Genomic DNA, 18,734 nt, shown 5'->3' on the forward strand with positions numbered 1-18,734 from the left:
TACACTATCCCAAACTAAATTCTGGCTACTCCACAAAGCCTTTTGGACCCCCAGGAGACTCTTCTTGCACAACATCAAAGATGATGACTCCTGCTGGAACTGTATGGCAGAAGGTGGAGACCTTGAACACCTAATATTTAAATGCCCTCGTGTCACCACCTACTGGGATAGAATCTTCGAGTTCATTACCAAAGTCCTTCATATTTCTCTCCCGAGAGAATTTCAACCTTAGTCATGGGTTTTACCAAAGCCGTCACTCTCAGTGAAAATGAAAAAGCCCTACTTGACCTACTCCTGACGGCGGCGGTTAAAATCATATTGAATAATTGGAAGGACACAGGTAAAGCCTCTTTCCCCCATTGGCTCAACTGGATTTCAAATCTTAGAGGAGCCAATAACATAGCGCTTGTCTCTACACCATGGCGTCCTCCTCATAGGAAATTATGGTCCTCACTCGATGCTCACTTCAACCTTTTCAAGCCTCCGTGAGTGTCTGATGTACACATGCACCTCTCTTGAAATCACCCCCCAGTACCCCAAATCTTAATTAATGAGGCATAATTCTGCACAGAAATTCTTGCTCCCCTTCCCAAATGCTGATCTTAATAGATTGTACGGTTATCTCGATCCTCTTGTTGTTGTGACACCTCCACAGTGTACTGATGCAATGTCCTACTTCTTTAGCTTCTTAATTTACAACTGTCAATTTATTTATTTACTTTTGTCAATTATTTATTTATTTATTATTCTTGTCAATTAGCTGTACCATGCCTGATATATGCTCATGACTGTAATGCTCTATGTTACTCCTTCTCTCTCAATAAAAATTTTGTGAAATAAAAAAAAAAAAAGAAAGCGAGAAAAGGCGGCGGCCATTTTGAGGTCAGGCGAAGTCGAAAAACCACTAAAATAGATCAAATAAAGGACTAAAAGAGGAAAGAAAGCGGCATTAGGGTCACAAATAAGAAGGAAACAATAAATAAAGTGCCAGAAAGAGCACCGAGAGAGAAATAAGAGACAATAGAAATACAAGTGCCAGAAACAGCACAAGGAAAGAAGCAAAGGAAAGACAAAGACCAGAAACAAAGAAACAAATGCCAGAAAGAGCACTTAGAGGGAAGAAACAAAAGAAAGAGACAAAAAAGAGACCCATAAGAGCACACATAGAGGAAAGAGAAATGTCAGAACCAAGACCAAGTGCACAGTACCGCAGGATTTTAAGATACGAGAGATACATGGAAGCAACCGAAGTAGTAGAAGAAAAGAAGTAAGGCCTGTTCCTAAACTTAGTGGGTGAGGAAGTAGACGAGCTGTTAGGGACTTTGCCAGCAAGCGAGACATCAACATACAAAAAACTGATCAAGTGCTTGACAAGCAAGTTTGATCCTCAAAGAAACGTCGATTTCGAGAGATACACTTTCACCATAGCGTTCCAACAGCCAGACGAGTCATTGGACGATTTCGCAACGCGACTAAGGAAGCTAGTAACACACTGCGAGTTCGACAAGTAGGACAACGAGCAAGCCATCCGGCTAAGGATCATTGAAGGGTGTTGTGACACAGAATTTCGCACAAGAGTACTAAAGAAACCAACATCCTTGGAGAACATTCTAACAATGGCAAGAGCAAAAGCCAGAGCAAAGATGCATGCAAAACAAATGGAGCGGCGTGTCGAGCAGGCACACCGCATAACAGACAACAACCGAGCCGGCAACTGGAATAAGGGACAGAATGAACAAGCAACAAAGAAACACCAAGGGTCCCAATGCTACAAATGTGCATTGGAATTTCCATACCGAGGTGCATGCACAGCATTAGGTCAGACTTGCAGAAAATGCAACCGGAGCAATCATTTTGCCAGCATGTGCCAAGGAGCGCAGTTCAGAAATGAAGGAGGGCGACCAGCAAGGCCACGGATGACAACAAGCAGGCATGTAAGACACATTCAAACAACAACCAGAAGCTCATCGTTGGAGTCAGAAGGTGAAGAAGAAGAAGAAGCAAAGATGGAGCGACTCTACCTCATGTTCACAAACGAAGATAAAACGGAAGAAAGCATCTGTCTAGTAGACAAGAAAAGAATCAAAAAAACAGAGTCAGTAACTATAGACATAGGGCCACACAGAGCCAGGTTCGTGCTTGACAGCGGTGCCACATGCAACATAATGTGCGCATCGGAGTACGAAAAGATGGAAATAAAACCAAGACTGCAACCATCAAGAGTAGAAGTGTTCACATGGGGCTCCAAAAAGCCAGTAACGAACCTAGGGAAATTTACAGACAACCTGACATACAAGAACCAAACAATCACCGAAGAGATTCATGTGCTGAAGGGAGACATTCCAGCACCGTGCCTACTAAGCAACGTAACAGCCCAAGTAATGGGCCTGCTCGCAATGACATACAACATGTCGAAAGAAGGAAGCATCTTAAAAGAGTATCCAAGACTACTAAAAGTACTAGGGAAACTAAAAGAGCGACAAATCACGCTCCACATCGATGAAACAATAAAACCTGTAGCCCAACACCACCGGTGAGTACCGATACACTTGCAACCACAAGTTGAGGAAGAAATAGAATCATTACTGAAACAAGATATCATAGAGCCAGCAGAAGGACCAACACCATGGGTCTCGCCCATAGTGGCTGTGCCGAAGAAAAACACATCGAAAATAAGGATCTGTGTCGACATGAGGAAACCAAACACGGCCATTGAAAGAGAACGACACCTTGGACCTCACCTTGATGACATGATTAGCTGCCTAACAGGAACAAGAAGATTTTCCAAGCTGGATCTGTGCAAAGGATATCACCAGTCCCGATATATAACGATCTTCTCCACACACTTAGGACTATTCCGGTACAAGCGTCAGTCAAGTGATAAGACCAGTAAAAAACAGTCTGAACTATAGCGACGATATCCTGGTCTTTGGCAAGTCAGACGAGGAGCATGACAAAGCGCTAAGAGAAGTATGCTCACAACTAGAGGAGGCTGGACTCACACTAAATGAAGATAAGTGTGAATTGGGACGAGATGAACTGGTGTTCTTTGGGTACATCTTTTCAAAGAAAGGAATGCGACCGGATCACAGCAAGGTAGAAACTCTGGAAAAAATGAAACAACCAAGCGATGTGGCAGAAGTGAGGTCATTCCTTGGCCTTGCCAGCTACTGTGCAAAGTACATCAAGGACTTTGCAACAATGAGTGCACCGCTGAGAGAGCTGACAAAGCAAGGACAGGTGTTTGAATGGAGAAAGGAATGCAGCCAAGCCTTTGAAGACATAAGGGAGTCTGTGACGGCTGTCGATCATCTGGCATATTTTGACCCCCTGCTGTGCACAGAACTAACAGTAGACGCCAGCCCTGTAGGATTGGGCACAATACTAGCACAGCACAGACCAGGAAAGGACTCACCAAGATATGTAGTGGCTTATGGAAGCAAAAGCCTATCGGACATCGAGAAGGCATACTCTCAACCAGAAAAAGAAAGTTTGACAGTTGTGTGGGCATGCGAACATTATCACATGTTCATATACGGGAAGCCGTTCACGATAGTAACAGACCACCAAGCACTAATAACAATCTATGGGAATCTCAACGCCAAGATACCACCACGGATAGAAAGGTGGGGAATAAGGCTGATGGACTACAACTTCAAAATAAGACATAAGCCTGGAAAAGAACACAACCCAGCTGACTATATGTCCCGGCATCCTCTGCCACACAAGGCGGAAACAACGACAATGGCAGAGGAATATCTAAACTTCATCCTGAGACACAACACGCCCGCTTCCATAACAAAGTCAGAGCTGGAACAAGAAACGAAACGAAACCCCCACCATGCAAGCAATTCAGAAGGTGACGAGACAACAAAGGTGGAGACATATAAACACCAACAGCACTCTAGATCACGGAGTAATGAAGGAGGAATTGCTAGCATTCAAAAAAATCAGCGAAGAACTATCTGAGACTGAAAATGGCATCCTGATGAGAGGAAAAAGGATAGTGATGCCCCAAAGGCTGAGGAAACGAACAGTAGAGCTAGCACATGAGTCACATTGAGGAATATTGGCAACAAAGAAAAATCTGAGAGAAAAAGTGTGGTTCCCAGGACTGGACAGCATGGTCGAAGAAATTGTCACGCGTTGCGACATCTGCCAGGTGACGGGAGCACCACCAAGTTCAAGTTCAAGTTCGGGCATTTATATAGCGCACTGCTCACCCAGAGGGTCTCAAGGCGCTTGGGGAAGGGGTTCCTTATTTGTCGAATAGCCAGGTTTTAAGTTCTTTTCTGAAGGAGGTGTGGTTTTGAGTAAGGCGGAGGTGAGTGGGGAGTGAGTTCCAGGTCTTGGCAGCAAGGAAGGAGAAGGATCTGCCACCCATGGTGGATTTTCGGATGCGCAGGACTGCGGCGAGGGCTTGATTGGACGATCTTAGTTGGCGGGTGGGTTTGTAGAAGGACAGTCGAGTGCTGAGGCATTCGGGTCCTAGATTGTAGAGGGCTTTGTGTGCGTGGGTGAGAAGGCGGAATGTAATTCTTTTGTTGACGGGAAGCCAGTGGAGGTCTTTTAGGTGTCCGGTGATGTGATCTTGGCGAGGGATGTCTAATATGAGTCTCGCTGATGCGTATTGGATGCGTTGGAGTCTTTTCTGTAATTTTGCTGTGATTCCGGTGCATAGTGTATTACCATAATCCAGTCGACTCGTGACCAGTGCGTGGGTGACAGTCTTTCTTGTCTCTAGGGGGATCCAGCAGAAGATCTTTTTGAGAATGCGAAGTACGTTGAAGCATGAGGATGAGACTGCGTTGACTTGTTTGGACATCGAGAGAGAGGAGTCTAGGATGAAGCCAAGGTTACGTGCATGGTCTGTGGGTGTGAGTGCTGTGGCCATAGCGGAAGGCCACCAAGAGTCGTCCCAGGCAGAGGGGAAAGATCCTAGGATGAGCACCTCCGTTTTGTCTGAGTTGAGTTGTAGGCGGCTATGTTTCATCCATTCGGCTACTTCTTTCATGCCTTCGTGAAGATTGGTTTTGGCGGTGTTAGGGTCTTTGGTGAGGGAAAGGATTGACTGGGTGTCGTCGGCGTAAGAGATGATGTTAAGGTTGTGTTGACGCGCGATGGATGCGAGTGGGCTCATGTAAACGTTGAAGAGGGTGGGACTGAGTGAAGATCCTTGTGGTACGCCACAGGTGACTTCAGTGGCCTCTGAGTTGAATGGGGGAAGTGGGACTCTTTGAGTTCTCCCAGCGAGGAATGAGATGATCCAGTCCAAGGCTTTTCCTTGTATGCCGATGTTGCTGAGGCGTTGTATATGGGTGCTGTGGCAGACTGTGTCGAAAGCGGCGGAGAGGTCAAGTAGAATGAGGGCCACTGTTTCTCCGTTGTCCAGTAGTGTTCGGATGTCGTCAGTCGCTGCAATTAGGGCGGTTTCGGTGCAGTGTTTGGCTCGAAACCCGGATTGAGATGGATCGAGGGAGTTGTTGGATTCGAGGAAGGCGGTGAGCTGGCTGTTGACGGCTTTCTTGATGACTTTGGCCGGGAATGGGAGGAGGGATATGGGTCGGTAGTTTTTAAGTTCAGAGGGGTCTGCTGTGGGTTTCTTCAGAAGGTCGCTGAGTTCGGCGTGTTTCCAGCTTTCTGGAAAGGTGGCAGAGTTGAACGAGCAGTTGATGACATCACGGAGATGGGGTGCGATGATGGAGTCCACTTTGTTGAAGATGTGGTGGGGGCAGGGGTCGGTTGGCGAGCCAGAGTGGATTGAGTTCATTAGGCGGATGGTGTCTTCAGTGGTGATTGGGTTCCAGGCGCTAAGGTTGTTAGTTGGCGGAGACGGATCGAATCAGTTGGTGGTGATTGCGGGTGGCTGCCTTGAGGGTGGTCATGTTGTCGGTGGTTGGGTTTTTTCTCCATGTTTTCTCCAGGGTGCGGCATAGCTTCTTGGATTTTTTAAGGTCATCATTGAACCAGGGAGCCTTTTTTGCTGGCTGATTTGATCTGGTGCTTTTTCAGGGGTGCTAATACGTCAGCACTGTGGGTGATCCATTGCTTGAGATTGGTGGCCGCTTGGTTTGGGTCCAATGAGAGGGTGGGAGGGTTTTGGTTGAGTGATGTGAGGAGTTGGTCGGAGGTGATTTTGTTCCAGTTTCTCCGAGGAATAGGTTGTGGGCGGTTGTGGGTCAGGGTGGTTTTGTAGCTGAAGTGAACACAGCTGTGGTCCGTCCAGTGGAGAGCTGTGGTGCGATCGAAGGAGATGTGCTTGCTGGAGGTGAAGATAGGATCGAGCGTGTGTCCGGCTACATGGGTGGGGGTGTCAACAAGTTGTTTGAGTCCGAGATTGGCCAGGTTGTCCAGAAGAGTGGTGGTGTTACTGTCGTGTTTGTTTTCGAGGTGGTAGTTGAGGTCTCCTAAAAGAATGTAGTTCTCGGAGGCGAGGGCATGTGGGCTGACGAAATCCGTGATGTCTTCGCTGAATTGAGTGCGGGTACCTGGAGGCCTGTAGATGAGGGTGCCTCTAAGTGTGGTCCTAGGGTCGGTGTGGATCTGAAAGTGGAGATGTTCGGCGGTTGCAAGATTATCGTCGGAGCTGGTCGTGATTTTGATGGTGTTCCTATGGATGATGGCGATGCCTCCTTCAGTTTGATTGGTGCGGTCTTTACGGGTAATCTTGTAAGCGTCCAGTATGGCTATGGCGATGTTGGGTGCTGATGATGTGTTCATCCATGTTTCTGTGAGGAAGGCGATGTCCGGTGACGCAGTGTCGAGTAGGTCCCAGAGTTCAGTTGCGTGTCTGTGGACCGAGCGGGTGTTGAGCAGGATGCACTTCAGGCGGTTAGAGTCGGAGTTGTGTATGGAGGAAGTGGATTTGGTGAGGGTCCTGAAGCAGTTGAACTTGCAGGAGAGGCAGGCGAATGGGCCGTGGGTAAGTCCTGGGGTGGCTACGCAGCATTGAGGTGTGCGTCCGGGGTTGAGGGCGAGGAGAGTTGAGGCATCATATGTGACTCTAGTGGGTTGGGTGCGGCGGGGGCCAGGGGGTCTGGCGCTGGGCACGGTCCAGGCGCGGACGGGCGTAGACGGGCTTACCTTTGGCGCACCTTCGGCGCGCATGGGGCGCGACCGCTGCACATCAATTTCTCTGCCAAAGTAGATAGTGGAGGGGGCGGGGCGAGAGATGGTCAGCTGGAAGGCGGGATGCGGGGTGGAGCTGCAGGCTGGGATGGCACAACAACAACAAGATGGCAGCAAAAGCGGAAGCTAAGACAACGAGGTTGGGGTGGTCAGAGGCGCCGGCACAGTCAGGCAGATGTGATCAAATGAATTAAAATCCACCAGCAATTTATGCAACTAGCGTAACGCTAAGGTTTGGCTGCATTAAATTCTAAAGAAAACGATTTTACAATTCAGGCGCAGAAAACAATTTTACAATTCAAGCGCAGGCACAATCAGATAGCGTAACGCTAAGGTTTGGCTAGATTTAAAAGCACAAGTCAAGCCCAGGCACAAGCTACGATACCACAGGAAGCCTTGTGAGAAAGCGATGGAGCGTGGGGGGAGCGACCGCTGCAGATGGAGGCAGGACTGTCACAGCGCTTACTTGGGAGATGCGATCCTATACTCTATCGTGGGAGGGATGGTCAGCTGGGAGGCGGGATGCGGGTGGAGCTGCAGGCTGGGATGCACAACAACAACAAGATGGCAGCAAAAGCGGAAGCTAAGACAACGAGGTTGGGGTGGTCAGAGGCGCCGGCACAGTCAGGCAGATGTGATTAAATGAATTAAAATCCACCAGCAATTTATGCAACTAGCGTAACGCTAAGGTTTGGCTGCATTAAATTCTAAAGAAAACGATTTTACAATTCAAGCGCAGAAAACGATTTTACAATTCAAGCGCAGGCACAATCAGATAGCGTAACGCTAAGGTTTGGATAGATTTAAAAGCACAAGTCAAGCGCAGGCACAAGCTACGATACCACAGGAAGCCTTGTGAGAAAGCGATGGAGCGTGGGGGGAGCGACCGCTGCAGATGGAGGCAGGACGGAGCCAAAGCCAGAGCCGCTGCGCATGTCTGAACTACCAAAGGTGTGAACAGAATTAGCGGCCGACTTCTATGGGCCACTAGAGACAGGAAGATACCTACTGGTCATCATAGACGAATTCTCACGATTTCCAATAGTGAGGCAAGTGGCCTCCACGTCCGTACACGCCACTTTACCGATAATGGATGAGATATTTGCTGCATGGGGTTCGCCTGAAACACTCAAGACTGACAATGGTCCGCCATTCTCGGGAGAAGGATTCCGACGGTTCATGGAATACCTCGAGATCCGGTACCGGAAGATAGCACCACTGTGGCCTCAAGCAAATGGAATGGCGGAGCGGTTCATGGGGACCATAAAGAAGGCAGTTCAAAGAGCAAAATTGACACAAATATCACCAGTACAGGCACTATGCCAGGTACTGAGGGACTACAGGAACACCCCTCACAGCTCCACGGGCCGATGCCCGGCTGAACTAGTGCTAGGTCACTCGAGCAAGATCAGGTTACCACAAGTGGAAGCAAAAGTGAGCGCAGACAGTAGAGACATAGCTGTCAAAGATGGAGAGGCGAAGGAAAGGATGAAAACATTTGCAGATCACCAGAGGCATGCCTCTGACCTCAAAATAAAAGAAGGAGACACCGTAGTGGTGCGGCACAGGCAGCAAAGGAAGTCCGACAGCACATTCTCCAAAGAGCCACTGACTGTGACTGAAGTAAAAGGGCCAATGATAACAGCGGCGGCAGGTCGGTACAGAATAATAAGAAACAGCTCACACTTTAAGGAACTGAAGACAGAAAGGGAAGAAGTGCCAACAGAAGCTCCACAGCAGTGAAGGAGGAAAGTGATGAACAACAAAACGAAAATGAAACAAGACCAACTGAAACAAGACCCAGGAGAACATGCAAGAAACTGCAGAGACTAATTGAAGAGATGTAGAGTGACTCTATACCTCTCTCGCTCTCTCTCTCTCTCTCTCTCTCTCTCTCTCTCTCTCTCTCTCTCTCTCTCTCTCTCTCTCTCTCTCTCTCTTGCTCTCTCTTTTTTCTCTACCTCTCTCTAGCTACCTATCACTAACTATCACATTCTGCACTCACCAGGGGCGGTCACCGAAAGCGCTGTGAAAGCAATTTTGTTTGTAACAAAGGGGGAGATGTCGTGACCCGACAGCGGGGCACTAGGACCCACGGGGTCAAGTGGCCTGAGGAGATGGACACCGAACACCACATCCGGTCAAGGGGGCGGAGGGCAGTATACCAGGAGCGGGAAACCAGTATGGACGTATATGCCTAGCTGTAAGAAGATATAATAAAAGCATCTCTTTCACCGTACCTGACCAGCACGTGTCTTCCTTGTGGGGACTTTGGCAGATATCACACCAAGCACCTCACCACATGTCACAAAAACATGTAATTGCAGTGCCTTTCAATGTAAGTCTGCCCTACGAGGCCAACAGTTCAAGGAGCATGTTTGTATTAGTGGATTTCAAAATATAGATTTCAAAGAGGGTTTGCTTTTTTAAGAAAACTTTCTCCACAATGTAGCACATTACGACTTATAAACTAATAAATAGCACTCACTCTAAGGCTGTATTTTCAGAATACCAAAAACTCACGTGGACCCAGCTTCCCGTCTCAGCTACATTCCTGCCCAGGTTTTCTTTGCCACGTTTCACAGGGCGTGTGAGGGACTCAACAACGGCGGAGGGGTTGCATGCTTTGATGCCAATTGTGGAAAACGTAAACACATCGCATGATGGCAGCCCCGTGTCCTGTTCGACGACTGACTGTTTCATGGGAAGTGTGTTTACTAAAATAAATAAAGGCTTTACTCAGGAGTGAAAGTGCTTAGACTACCTCGCGTGGAGGACAGGCAGAGCCATGAGCAAGACCTCATCTGCCCCGTGATTCGCCCAACCTTGAAAGTGAAAGTGTCTGCATGACAGCCGAGGAGTTATTTTTGTGCACCCATTGTCGCATGTTTTATTAGTTGCCTCCTACTACACTCACGTTTTAACGAAAAATAAAGTTTATATCGTATTTATTTGTAGAACTTAACCCCAAAGAACATGCCACTATCGCCAGCACCCTTCGATACTGCTAACGTGGCTGGCGCAACTCCCTCATCCCATCCTCCCTCTTCCTCATAATGGCGTTGTGAGATATAATGTCACCTCCTGCAAAAGTCTTCTCTAACCTGGTGCGGGCAGGGTACCTCTCCTCAGCAAAGGTTTCTTCTTGTTTGTCCAAAAGTTATCTAAATTCTTGGGATCAGGGTCCCAATATTTATACCCAACTATCCTTTTTCCTCAGAGGGCAGAGGGGTCTTTGCCTAATCCAAACCAGTTCTGGTCATTTGGGGAGCACTCTGTTTACACGACTCCTTCCTTCCTTTCACCAAGCAGGGCAGAAACCTCCGGCGCCCCACAGGAGGTAGAGCCAGCATTGTGGAGGGAAGGCACAGCCCTGGAACACTTTGTTGACATGACTCCTTCTCTCCTTTCACAGTGCAGGGCAGGGACATAAGACGCACCACAGGGAGTGGAGTCGGCATTGTGGAAGGCAGGCACATCCTAATTCAGGTCCCAGGTGCAACTCCTCCCACCCCTCTACATGGAGATTTCTCTATTCAGCCATAGCTGACTCATCCTGTCTCCTGGAATCCCCCAGCCCCTGTCACTCAAACTCCAGACAAGGAATACACAACCTAGCAGAGGCAGGCTTGGATAGTTAGACTTTCTAAAAGTGGTATTTTCAAACACAGAATGTCAAAACCTACTTCACTAAAAGATGTATTTTGTCATTCTGAGTTCAGGCATACTAAACTCGAATCTCTACCTAGTTCCCTGAGTCAGTTAGAATTATAAAATGTAATAATCAAACTGCCCATTCTTGCCTATGGGGAATACATAGCTTTGCATTAGTGAAAAACTAAAATGACTGTAATTCACTATTAGAACATGCCACACACATCAGAGCTTGTCCTACCTTATACTTACAATGCACCCTGCCCTTGAGACTACCATAGGGATGTCTGATATGAAGAAAAGGGTAGCTTTAGGGACTTGCAAGTGGGTGCACTTGTTCAGTCATTATGGCAGTACCAGACTGCACACAGGCTCTGAGACCTGAGACACACTTTTACAGGCTGCTTCTGTGGGTGGCACAAGCAGTGCTGCAAGCCCACCAGCAGCATTTGGTTTACAGGCCCTGGGCACATGCAGTGCACTGTACTAGGGGCTGACAAGTAAAGCAAACCAGCCAATCATGGAGTTACTAATCCATACATCAATTTATATTAGGGAGAGCATATGCACTTTAGCTCTGATCAGCAGTGGTATAGTGCACAGAGTTATAAACCACTTAGCGCTAGATATCCTTTTCATGAAGTTGGACTGCGTTTCCGGGGTTTTGAAGGTGAGAGACTGCTGTACCCTCATTCCGAAGAACAGCGGGGTTATTAATAACAATGCCAGTGATATCACTAATACATCTATTGACATCCAAGCTTTAGAAGAGCATGGCTTGTGAAAAGCGTTACGTTCCTTGCTTATTAGGACAGGAAAGGAGATTAGTAATTTTGGTGAATGGCTCAACAGTTTGGGAAGTGGTATGTTTAAGTGGCTGAGAACCCCTGTAATTATTGTGTTATTTTGTGCAATTGTCATGTTACTCTTGTTCAATTCTGTGAAATTATGTTTCGAAATTGTGGGTGTAAGGCAAAAAGAGGTTTGTCAAAGAAAAAATGAGATGACACTGATACAGAGGATAGCAGAGATTGAGGGCCTCATTTATGAAAAGTGACACATCGCTGCGTGTAAACAGCGATGCACCACTTTTCATTGTTCCCTCCTTGCGACATGCTAGATGCGTCATATTTACAGTATGACACAGCATGTCTCAAGGAGTTACAGATACGTCAGTATTTCTGACGTATCTGTAGGTGCACAATTGACTCATTGTTGGAGTGTGTCACAAAAGTGACGCAACTCCAGCAATGAGTCATTTCAGATGGGCAAGTCACATTTCAAATGTGCCTGCATCAGTCTTACGCCTGTTGTGAGGCAGGTGTAAGATATTGACGCATTTGCGTCCTAAAAGTGGCGCAGTGAAATCTTATAGATTTCACTGCGTCACTACTATGAGGCTTACTTGCGCCAGAACGCCCACCCTGAATACATTATACCTGGCGCAGGTATAATGTGGTGCACAGGTTTACAAAGTGACGCATTTACCTAGATGCGTCACTTTGTAAATATGATGCAAGCCTGCACTTTTTTTTACGCCACTGGTGTGTCACAAAAAGTGACGCTCCGGCAGCGCAAAAGTGACGCACGGGCTCATAAATAAGCCTCTGAGTTTATAATCAACTGAAGGTTTTAGAGGAATTGAATCAGAATAACCGTTAGATTAATGGTTTCAGTTATTATAGAATATTTGGGGGTTGTTGATTTTCTTTGGATTTTAAATTTATGTTTATTATTAACAACGGCAGAATATAAATTCACTCTTGATTTTGCACGTAAACACTGATTTAGTGCTAATGCATTTGAAAATATTTTGCTATGACATGTAAAAGTGTGCTCTTCAGACCTACACTAGCTAGGCCTTAATTTAGGCCCTGACACCATATGTTCAAAATGGATTTCTCCTTCTGCAGGTACACTTTTGATTATTTCTGCAGCATTCAATCAAGCAGTCATGTTTGTTTATTTCCATTGACGTTGTGCTTACTGTTCTTAAAGAAAACTTTCCCGCAAAGTCACAATAATGTTTCTTTCGGGAAAGCCCTTCCTACTAGCTCACTGTACCCCATTAATCCGTAATAGTTTGCTGTTGTTGTTCACATGACAAGTTTGTCCTTTCGTCTATGGATGAGGTTAGCAGACAGTGGATAGAATTGGTATTCCTGTAAAGGGATAGTGCTTGGATGCTAAAGCAATATGAATTTTTTTAAAAACTGTGCTAAGATTTTCTAAGATGATTTCATTCTTTTGCTTACACCATTTAGCAGGAATTTATGTTTTTTTTGTGAGAAATTGTATATAAACACTTAGTTTTTGGGGTGAGGCAACATTTTCCTGAAGACTTTCCAGTGCTACTAGGGATGCTGGCTATTTCTCTGTTGATTTTGCTGCTCATTTGAGACTTGGAAATATTCACATTTTGCATTTTATTTGTTACGTTCTATTGATTGCGAGTATTCATTTCAGTGTATTTATGCATTTGCTTTTATGATTCCAGTACTGTACCTTTTGAATTTTTGTAATAATGTCTAAGTATGTATTCCTGTTCTACAGCTCAGTTATTGAGCCTGTCCTTACTTTGACTGTATTTTTGAGGGTGAGGACCAATTCTATTGTGAGGTGCCTTATCTCGGGGACACATTGCTTCATGAAATTGAGGTTTAATTAACACTGTCTCCAAATCATTGAACTGTGGAAGTACAGTTGAGATAATATTTAGGGTGTAAAATATTAAGGGGTTCCCCGCGCCCACATAGCTGATGTGAAGATTACTGATAGTCTGCAGTTCCTTAAAGTTGATTGTGAGGAATGGTCTTTCATCTTCCTTGTACGAGGCATGTTTTGCCATCTCCAGACTAATTATTTGCTTAGCCCTTGACCAACATTTTGACCATCACTATGATGATGACGGAAACCTATGGCATGTGTGATGGAAACCTACGAAATATGTGTCAACACTTTTAATGCCACATTTTGGGCAAAACTCGTAATAGATGATAATTGTTGTGCATGATAAATTCTGGACACGTTAATATCGGTTTTTATGTTAACGATTTAACAAATTCTGGGTGTTGTATGTACTTTAGCTTAAAAAATGTTTCTTTCACATACACATGTGTGAATATCAATGCCAATTTCTGGTTTTCTATTGAGTACCCCAAGAACAATGAATAAATTCTTCGCCAGCTGTTTGTTTACAGTCTGTTTTTATCTGTTTTTCACAGATCACAAGGGGAAATTAGGCAGCAGCCAGTTGCCAAGAATAGTTCTGCTAATGCACAGATGGTATCTGTCTTCCAGTGAACTTGCAAGCAAACTTCTCTTCATATATCCTTTTTCACCTTGTGAACTTTAGTTATTTAGCTGCATGATATGTAATATCTCGAATACCATGAAAGTGCTTATTAAAACTTTAGGCCACGTTGGATTGGTTAATGTCACGATGCCCCCACACAGTGCGGAACACAGCCCTGAAGAGCTTGAGCTCTTTGTAAAAGATTTTATTACATCAATGTTTTCGCTCATGTTCTGTTTTATTCCTGTAAATATTTTTAGCTCGGATGATGTCAACATGTCTGCTGGGCTTGATGCCTCTCATGATGTCCGCTGGCAATTCAAAGGCTGTTACACTGACATCTAAGCTCAGATTACAAATCTTTGAGTTGAATAGAAATATTTAGAAAGTCGTTCAAGAGGGCGTGATCTTTGCATGACCAGTGTATTTAAGGAGCAAATGCTAGTGATCACAGTAGGTTTATTGTAATTGACAAAGGCATTTGAAAGGTCGCTAGATTTGGTCTTGAAACATAAATTGCAATGGTCAAATCAGTGGTCCTTTTCACCAATATAAACATGAAACTAGGGGGCGAAGATTTTAAACTCCGCCTGAACATACTTTGATGATTTTAGGTATTTCCAACATTCTTAGTAGAATGCTTGGAAAGCTGTGTCATCGTGCGACTATGCAAGCAGGCTCCAACATCAGGTGACTATTCCTGCAGGCTTCTTTTCTGTTTGCAACATTTTGGGGCCCAACTGTAAAGAGTGCACTAACTGTTTTAAACATTTTTGGAATACATGAGAACCAAAAATGTTAACTCCGTGGAAGCAGAGTTTTATGTCACCCCCTTCTGTGCTTCGCAAATTTAAATATTATTTTTTAAAAAATCGCAAATAAAGATAGGTATTATTATAATGGCGTGGGCACCTAAGTAGCAGAATAATTTTTATTGTTGATGGTACTTGGGAAATGAAAAAAGGACTATGCTACTGGAAGCAAGTTACTTCATTCATTTGTATATAAAATGAAATGGCAGACGGAACTGGGATGACCATAGGCTCAGAAACATCTGGGGCCTCATTTATGAGCCCTTGAGTCACTTTTATGCCGCCGGTGCGTCACTTTTTGTGACGCACCAGTGGCGTAATAAATGCGCCTTGTTGCGCCATATTTCCAAAGTGACGCATCTAGGTAGATGTGTCACTTTGTAAACCCCTGCGCCACATTTTACCTGCGCCAGGTATAATGTATGCAAGGGGGCGTATTGACGCAAGAAAGGGTCGTAGAAGTGACAGTGAAATCTATGAGATTTCAGTGCGTCACTTCTAGGACGCAGTTGCGTCAAAACCTTGCGCTTGTCTCACAGCAGGCGTAAGACTGACGCAGGCCCTTTCACATGGGGCTTGCCCCATGTGAAAGGACGCATTGCTGGAGTTGCGTCACTTTTGTGACACACTCCAGCAATGCGTCACTTTTGCGCTTACAGATACATCAGAAATACTGACGTATCTGTAACTCCTTGCGCAATGATGCGTCATAATGTAAATATGATGCATCATTGGTGTGCAAGGAGGGCGCAATGAAAAGTGACGCATCACTGTTTTCACGCAGCGATGTGTCACTTTTCATAATTGAGGCACCTGATTTACATATTTCTCAACAACAAACCTGTTTCCACCCAAGGTTAAACCTTATGTGTAACACAAATGGCACAAAAACGACAAATACAACAGGTAAACTCCAGCGAGAAATTGTGTTATAAAAAATTTACATTTGTCTTAACCGTTACACTTATCAGAATGCCAGTGGGGAAAACCGAAGTGACCTTCGTCTGAAAATCTGTTACTTTATGAGGTATGGAATCCGATAATCTAATTTTTGAAGAATTTTAATTTTATTTAAAGATGATTGTCCGAGACAGGCTGTGCAGCAAAAATTGCATTTAATGTACATATAATTTACTGAAACGTTAGACCATCTAGGTTGATTGAGACATGTGAAGGACTAGTCTGCAGCCCACTACCAAATACTCCCTTAAACGAGTTGTCATAAAGATCAGACACATACTAAATGTTAAGAAATAGAAAGGCTTTATGTGTGGAACGGCAACAACATAAAAAAGCAACTCGAAGAAATGCATTGGAATTAAAACCACTTACAAGTTTCCGATCTTACATTTCTGAATGCTGCTACCTGGTCGGCTCTAGATATGGCTGTCGCTTAAGTAATCGTAATTATTCTTAAACCTAATTTATAAAAAAAAAAAAAAGTAGGTGCCAGGGCCATCATCAGGAGGCCAATGCAGCTTGCACCGCTCACTACCTGTGCCAGTGACAGTACCTGTAAGTGTATGTGACAATTCAGACAATTTAAGGCCCTCAAAACTATTAGAATGGCGTGAGCGGCAGGCATTAGTTGCTTTTATCATTTAATGAATCAATAAATAACTGTTGTTATGCTCATCCCTAAATACGACTAACAGCGCCACCATGTGGCAACTGTCATAAGTGCTGGTGCAGACAATTAAGTGACGTGGGAGCACAGGAAAACACCGGCTCAAATTGAGCACTACTAGTCCCAGCATCCTCATTCCATTCAATATTTCTGAGGTAATTACCTCTAGACAGGAGAAACAACCAGGAAAATTCTGTGAAACAAGTCCTTCCTATTTACTACCTAACCGGGGCCAAGGGTGGTGGGCATTGTTCCTTTTTGCATTTGGGCCTATGTGACTCTTACTACGCCACTTTTTATTTGCCGGATAACTATGTCAAAACGTTAAGAATTTGGGGACATTTAACATCGGAGGGATATCAAATAAAACAACTGTGTTAAGTTTATGAGGAATAGTAGCAGGTAATTAATGTATCCTGGTTTATATATGTAACACAGCAATATATTTGCCACACATTAAAATTGTTCCAAGGCAATTTAACTTTGACACATTGCCTTTTACCTTTGAATTAATTCTTTAGATTAGATTGATTCCAGAGAGAAAACCTGTGTATTATTTGCCTAGCATCCTAGTGCAAAATATAACTAGCAGCAAATATAGTATAAGTGGAAAATTGTGTGATATTTGTAAATTTAAAGTGCAATTTCTGTGAAATTACACATTTTACGCTTTTATCCTTTACCCATTGTCATCATGTAGACATTTGTTCACGTCATGTACCACTGTTACGCAAAACTCTGCTGTTTCTCTGTGGTGCAATGCCTAGCTTCACAGTAAAATGTCACATATTGCACAAGCACGGTCTTTAACATCATCAACACTTTGTAATATAAAGCACTGCATGCTTTTTTAAAGTTCATCCAATGAAGTGCTACAGATTTTCACCCAGACCTGAGCAGCCTTTTAGTAAAATCTTGACAAAAGTTTGAGATTCATTGTACATTTTTGCCACTGGGTAGTTAAAGTTAGGTCAGCATTTCCATTGGAAAAGCCTTTTTTGTATTGTTTTTAACTTTAGTAGCGTTTGACGAATCTTCACAAAACCTTCCAAATATGCACTCTTTTATGCCTAGTTTGCACATGGAATTTTTGGGGGTGATCTGTCAAGCCGGGGCTGAGATAAAAGGGGGATCACAAAACACAAAATCCCCATTGATTTTCCATAGACTTCTTAAGGCAGGGCTGCCGGAAAGAAATATGAATTAAATTACAACAAATTTGGCAAGAAGCTAGATCTTGGTCTGCAGATTGTGCTTTTTGTAATTTGGTGTAAATCTGGTTCGAAGTATTTGAGAAATGAAGGTTAAAAAATAATTGCATATCTGGACAGTTGGGTCCGCGAGAGTATCTCGAGACTTTTCCAGAAGTGCCAATTTTAAATCAGAGTATTCTGATTGGCCCAAAATGATTTTTACCTTGGGCCATCCTGCTCCTGCAGGAGTCTGAATCCTGCGGGAGCAAGTGCTCAGATTGGCTACCAGCAACATGAAAACATGAAAAAAATAATGCAGGCAGCAATTAAAGGACTCAGGGACTTAGTCCCCTGTCCTGAAGCAAAAAAAAACACAAGGGAGCAGAGTAGGGATACCCTAGCCCCCAAGGCTCCATGGAGAGGACCTAGAAGAACCCCTCCTGGGGCCAAAATGCAAAAATATCAGCAGTTTTTGATGCAATCCCAAGGGACTTCTGCGGGATAGCTGCAAAAAACGAAAACAAAAGATGCTGGCCTGGAGCTGCATTGGTCAATTAAGGGGAGGGGGGCACTCCTTGAGACATTATAGGCCACAGGGTGCCCACTCCGAGAGCTGCATTCCTCCCTAAGCCATTATTTTTAAAAAAAGACGAAAGGGGCATTGCTGCCCTGTGGAAAAAGGTAGGGCTAGGACCTTTCTCAAGATTTGCCCGGCGCTAACCGCCCTTGTACCATTCAAATTTACCAAGCAATGAGGCAGGCGCCGGAGACCAGAAGGCAGGAAACAGAAGTTTATTCCGACGGAGCAGAACACATCAGATCAGACAACAAGGTATCGTCTCGAGGTGCTCTAACAGCCACTCAGAGGCCTGGCCTCTTATACACTGGTTTATGGCATGTGACCTTCCTTTATTACAATCACAACTTTGTAAGGCATGGGAAAAGACACCCCCGTAATCCTCGTGTTAATCCCACCCCCATATACCTTCACAATGGAGGTCCTCAACCTGCTGATAAGAGAGAGG

General features: G+C 44.7%; 1 protein-coding gene across 2 annotated transcripts in view; it reads left to right on the top strand.

Moving 5' to 3' along the window:
• The window catches only part of RASGRP3 (RAS guanyl releasing protein 3), a 643,233-nt gene that overhangs the window by 237,075 nt on the left and 387,424 nt on the right, over positions 1–18,734 (top strand). For both annotated transcript variants that reach the window (XM_086926878.1, XM_086926879.1), the window contains exons 3-4: positions 14,007–14,109; positions 15,854–15,916. In XM_086926878.1, coding sequence (XP_086783004.1) covers positions 14,007–14,109; positions 15,854–15,916 — 166 coding nt within the window. The remainder of the gene's footprint in view (positions 1–14,006; positions 14,110–15,853; positions 15,917–18,734) is intronic.

This window comes from Lissotriton vulgaris, chromosome 6 (assembly GCF_964263255.1).
Source record: "Lissotriton vulgaris chromosome 6, aLisVul1.2, whole genome shotgun sequence".
Classification (NCBI taxonomy): Eukaryota; Metazoa; Chordata; class Amphibia; order Caudata; family Salamandridae; genus Lissotriton; species Lissotriton vulgaris.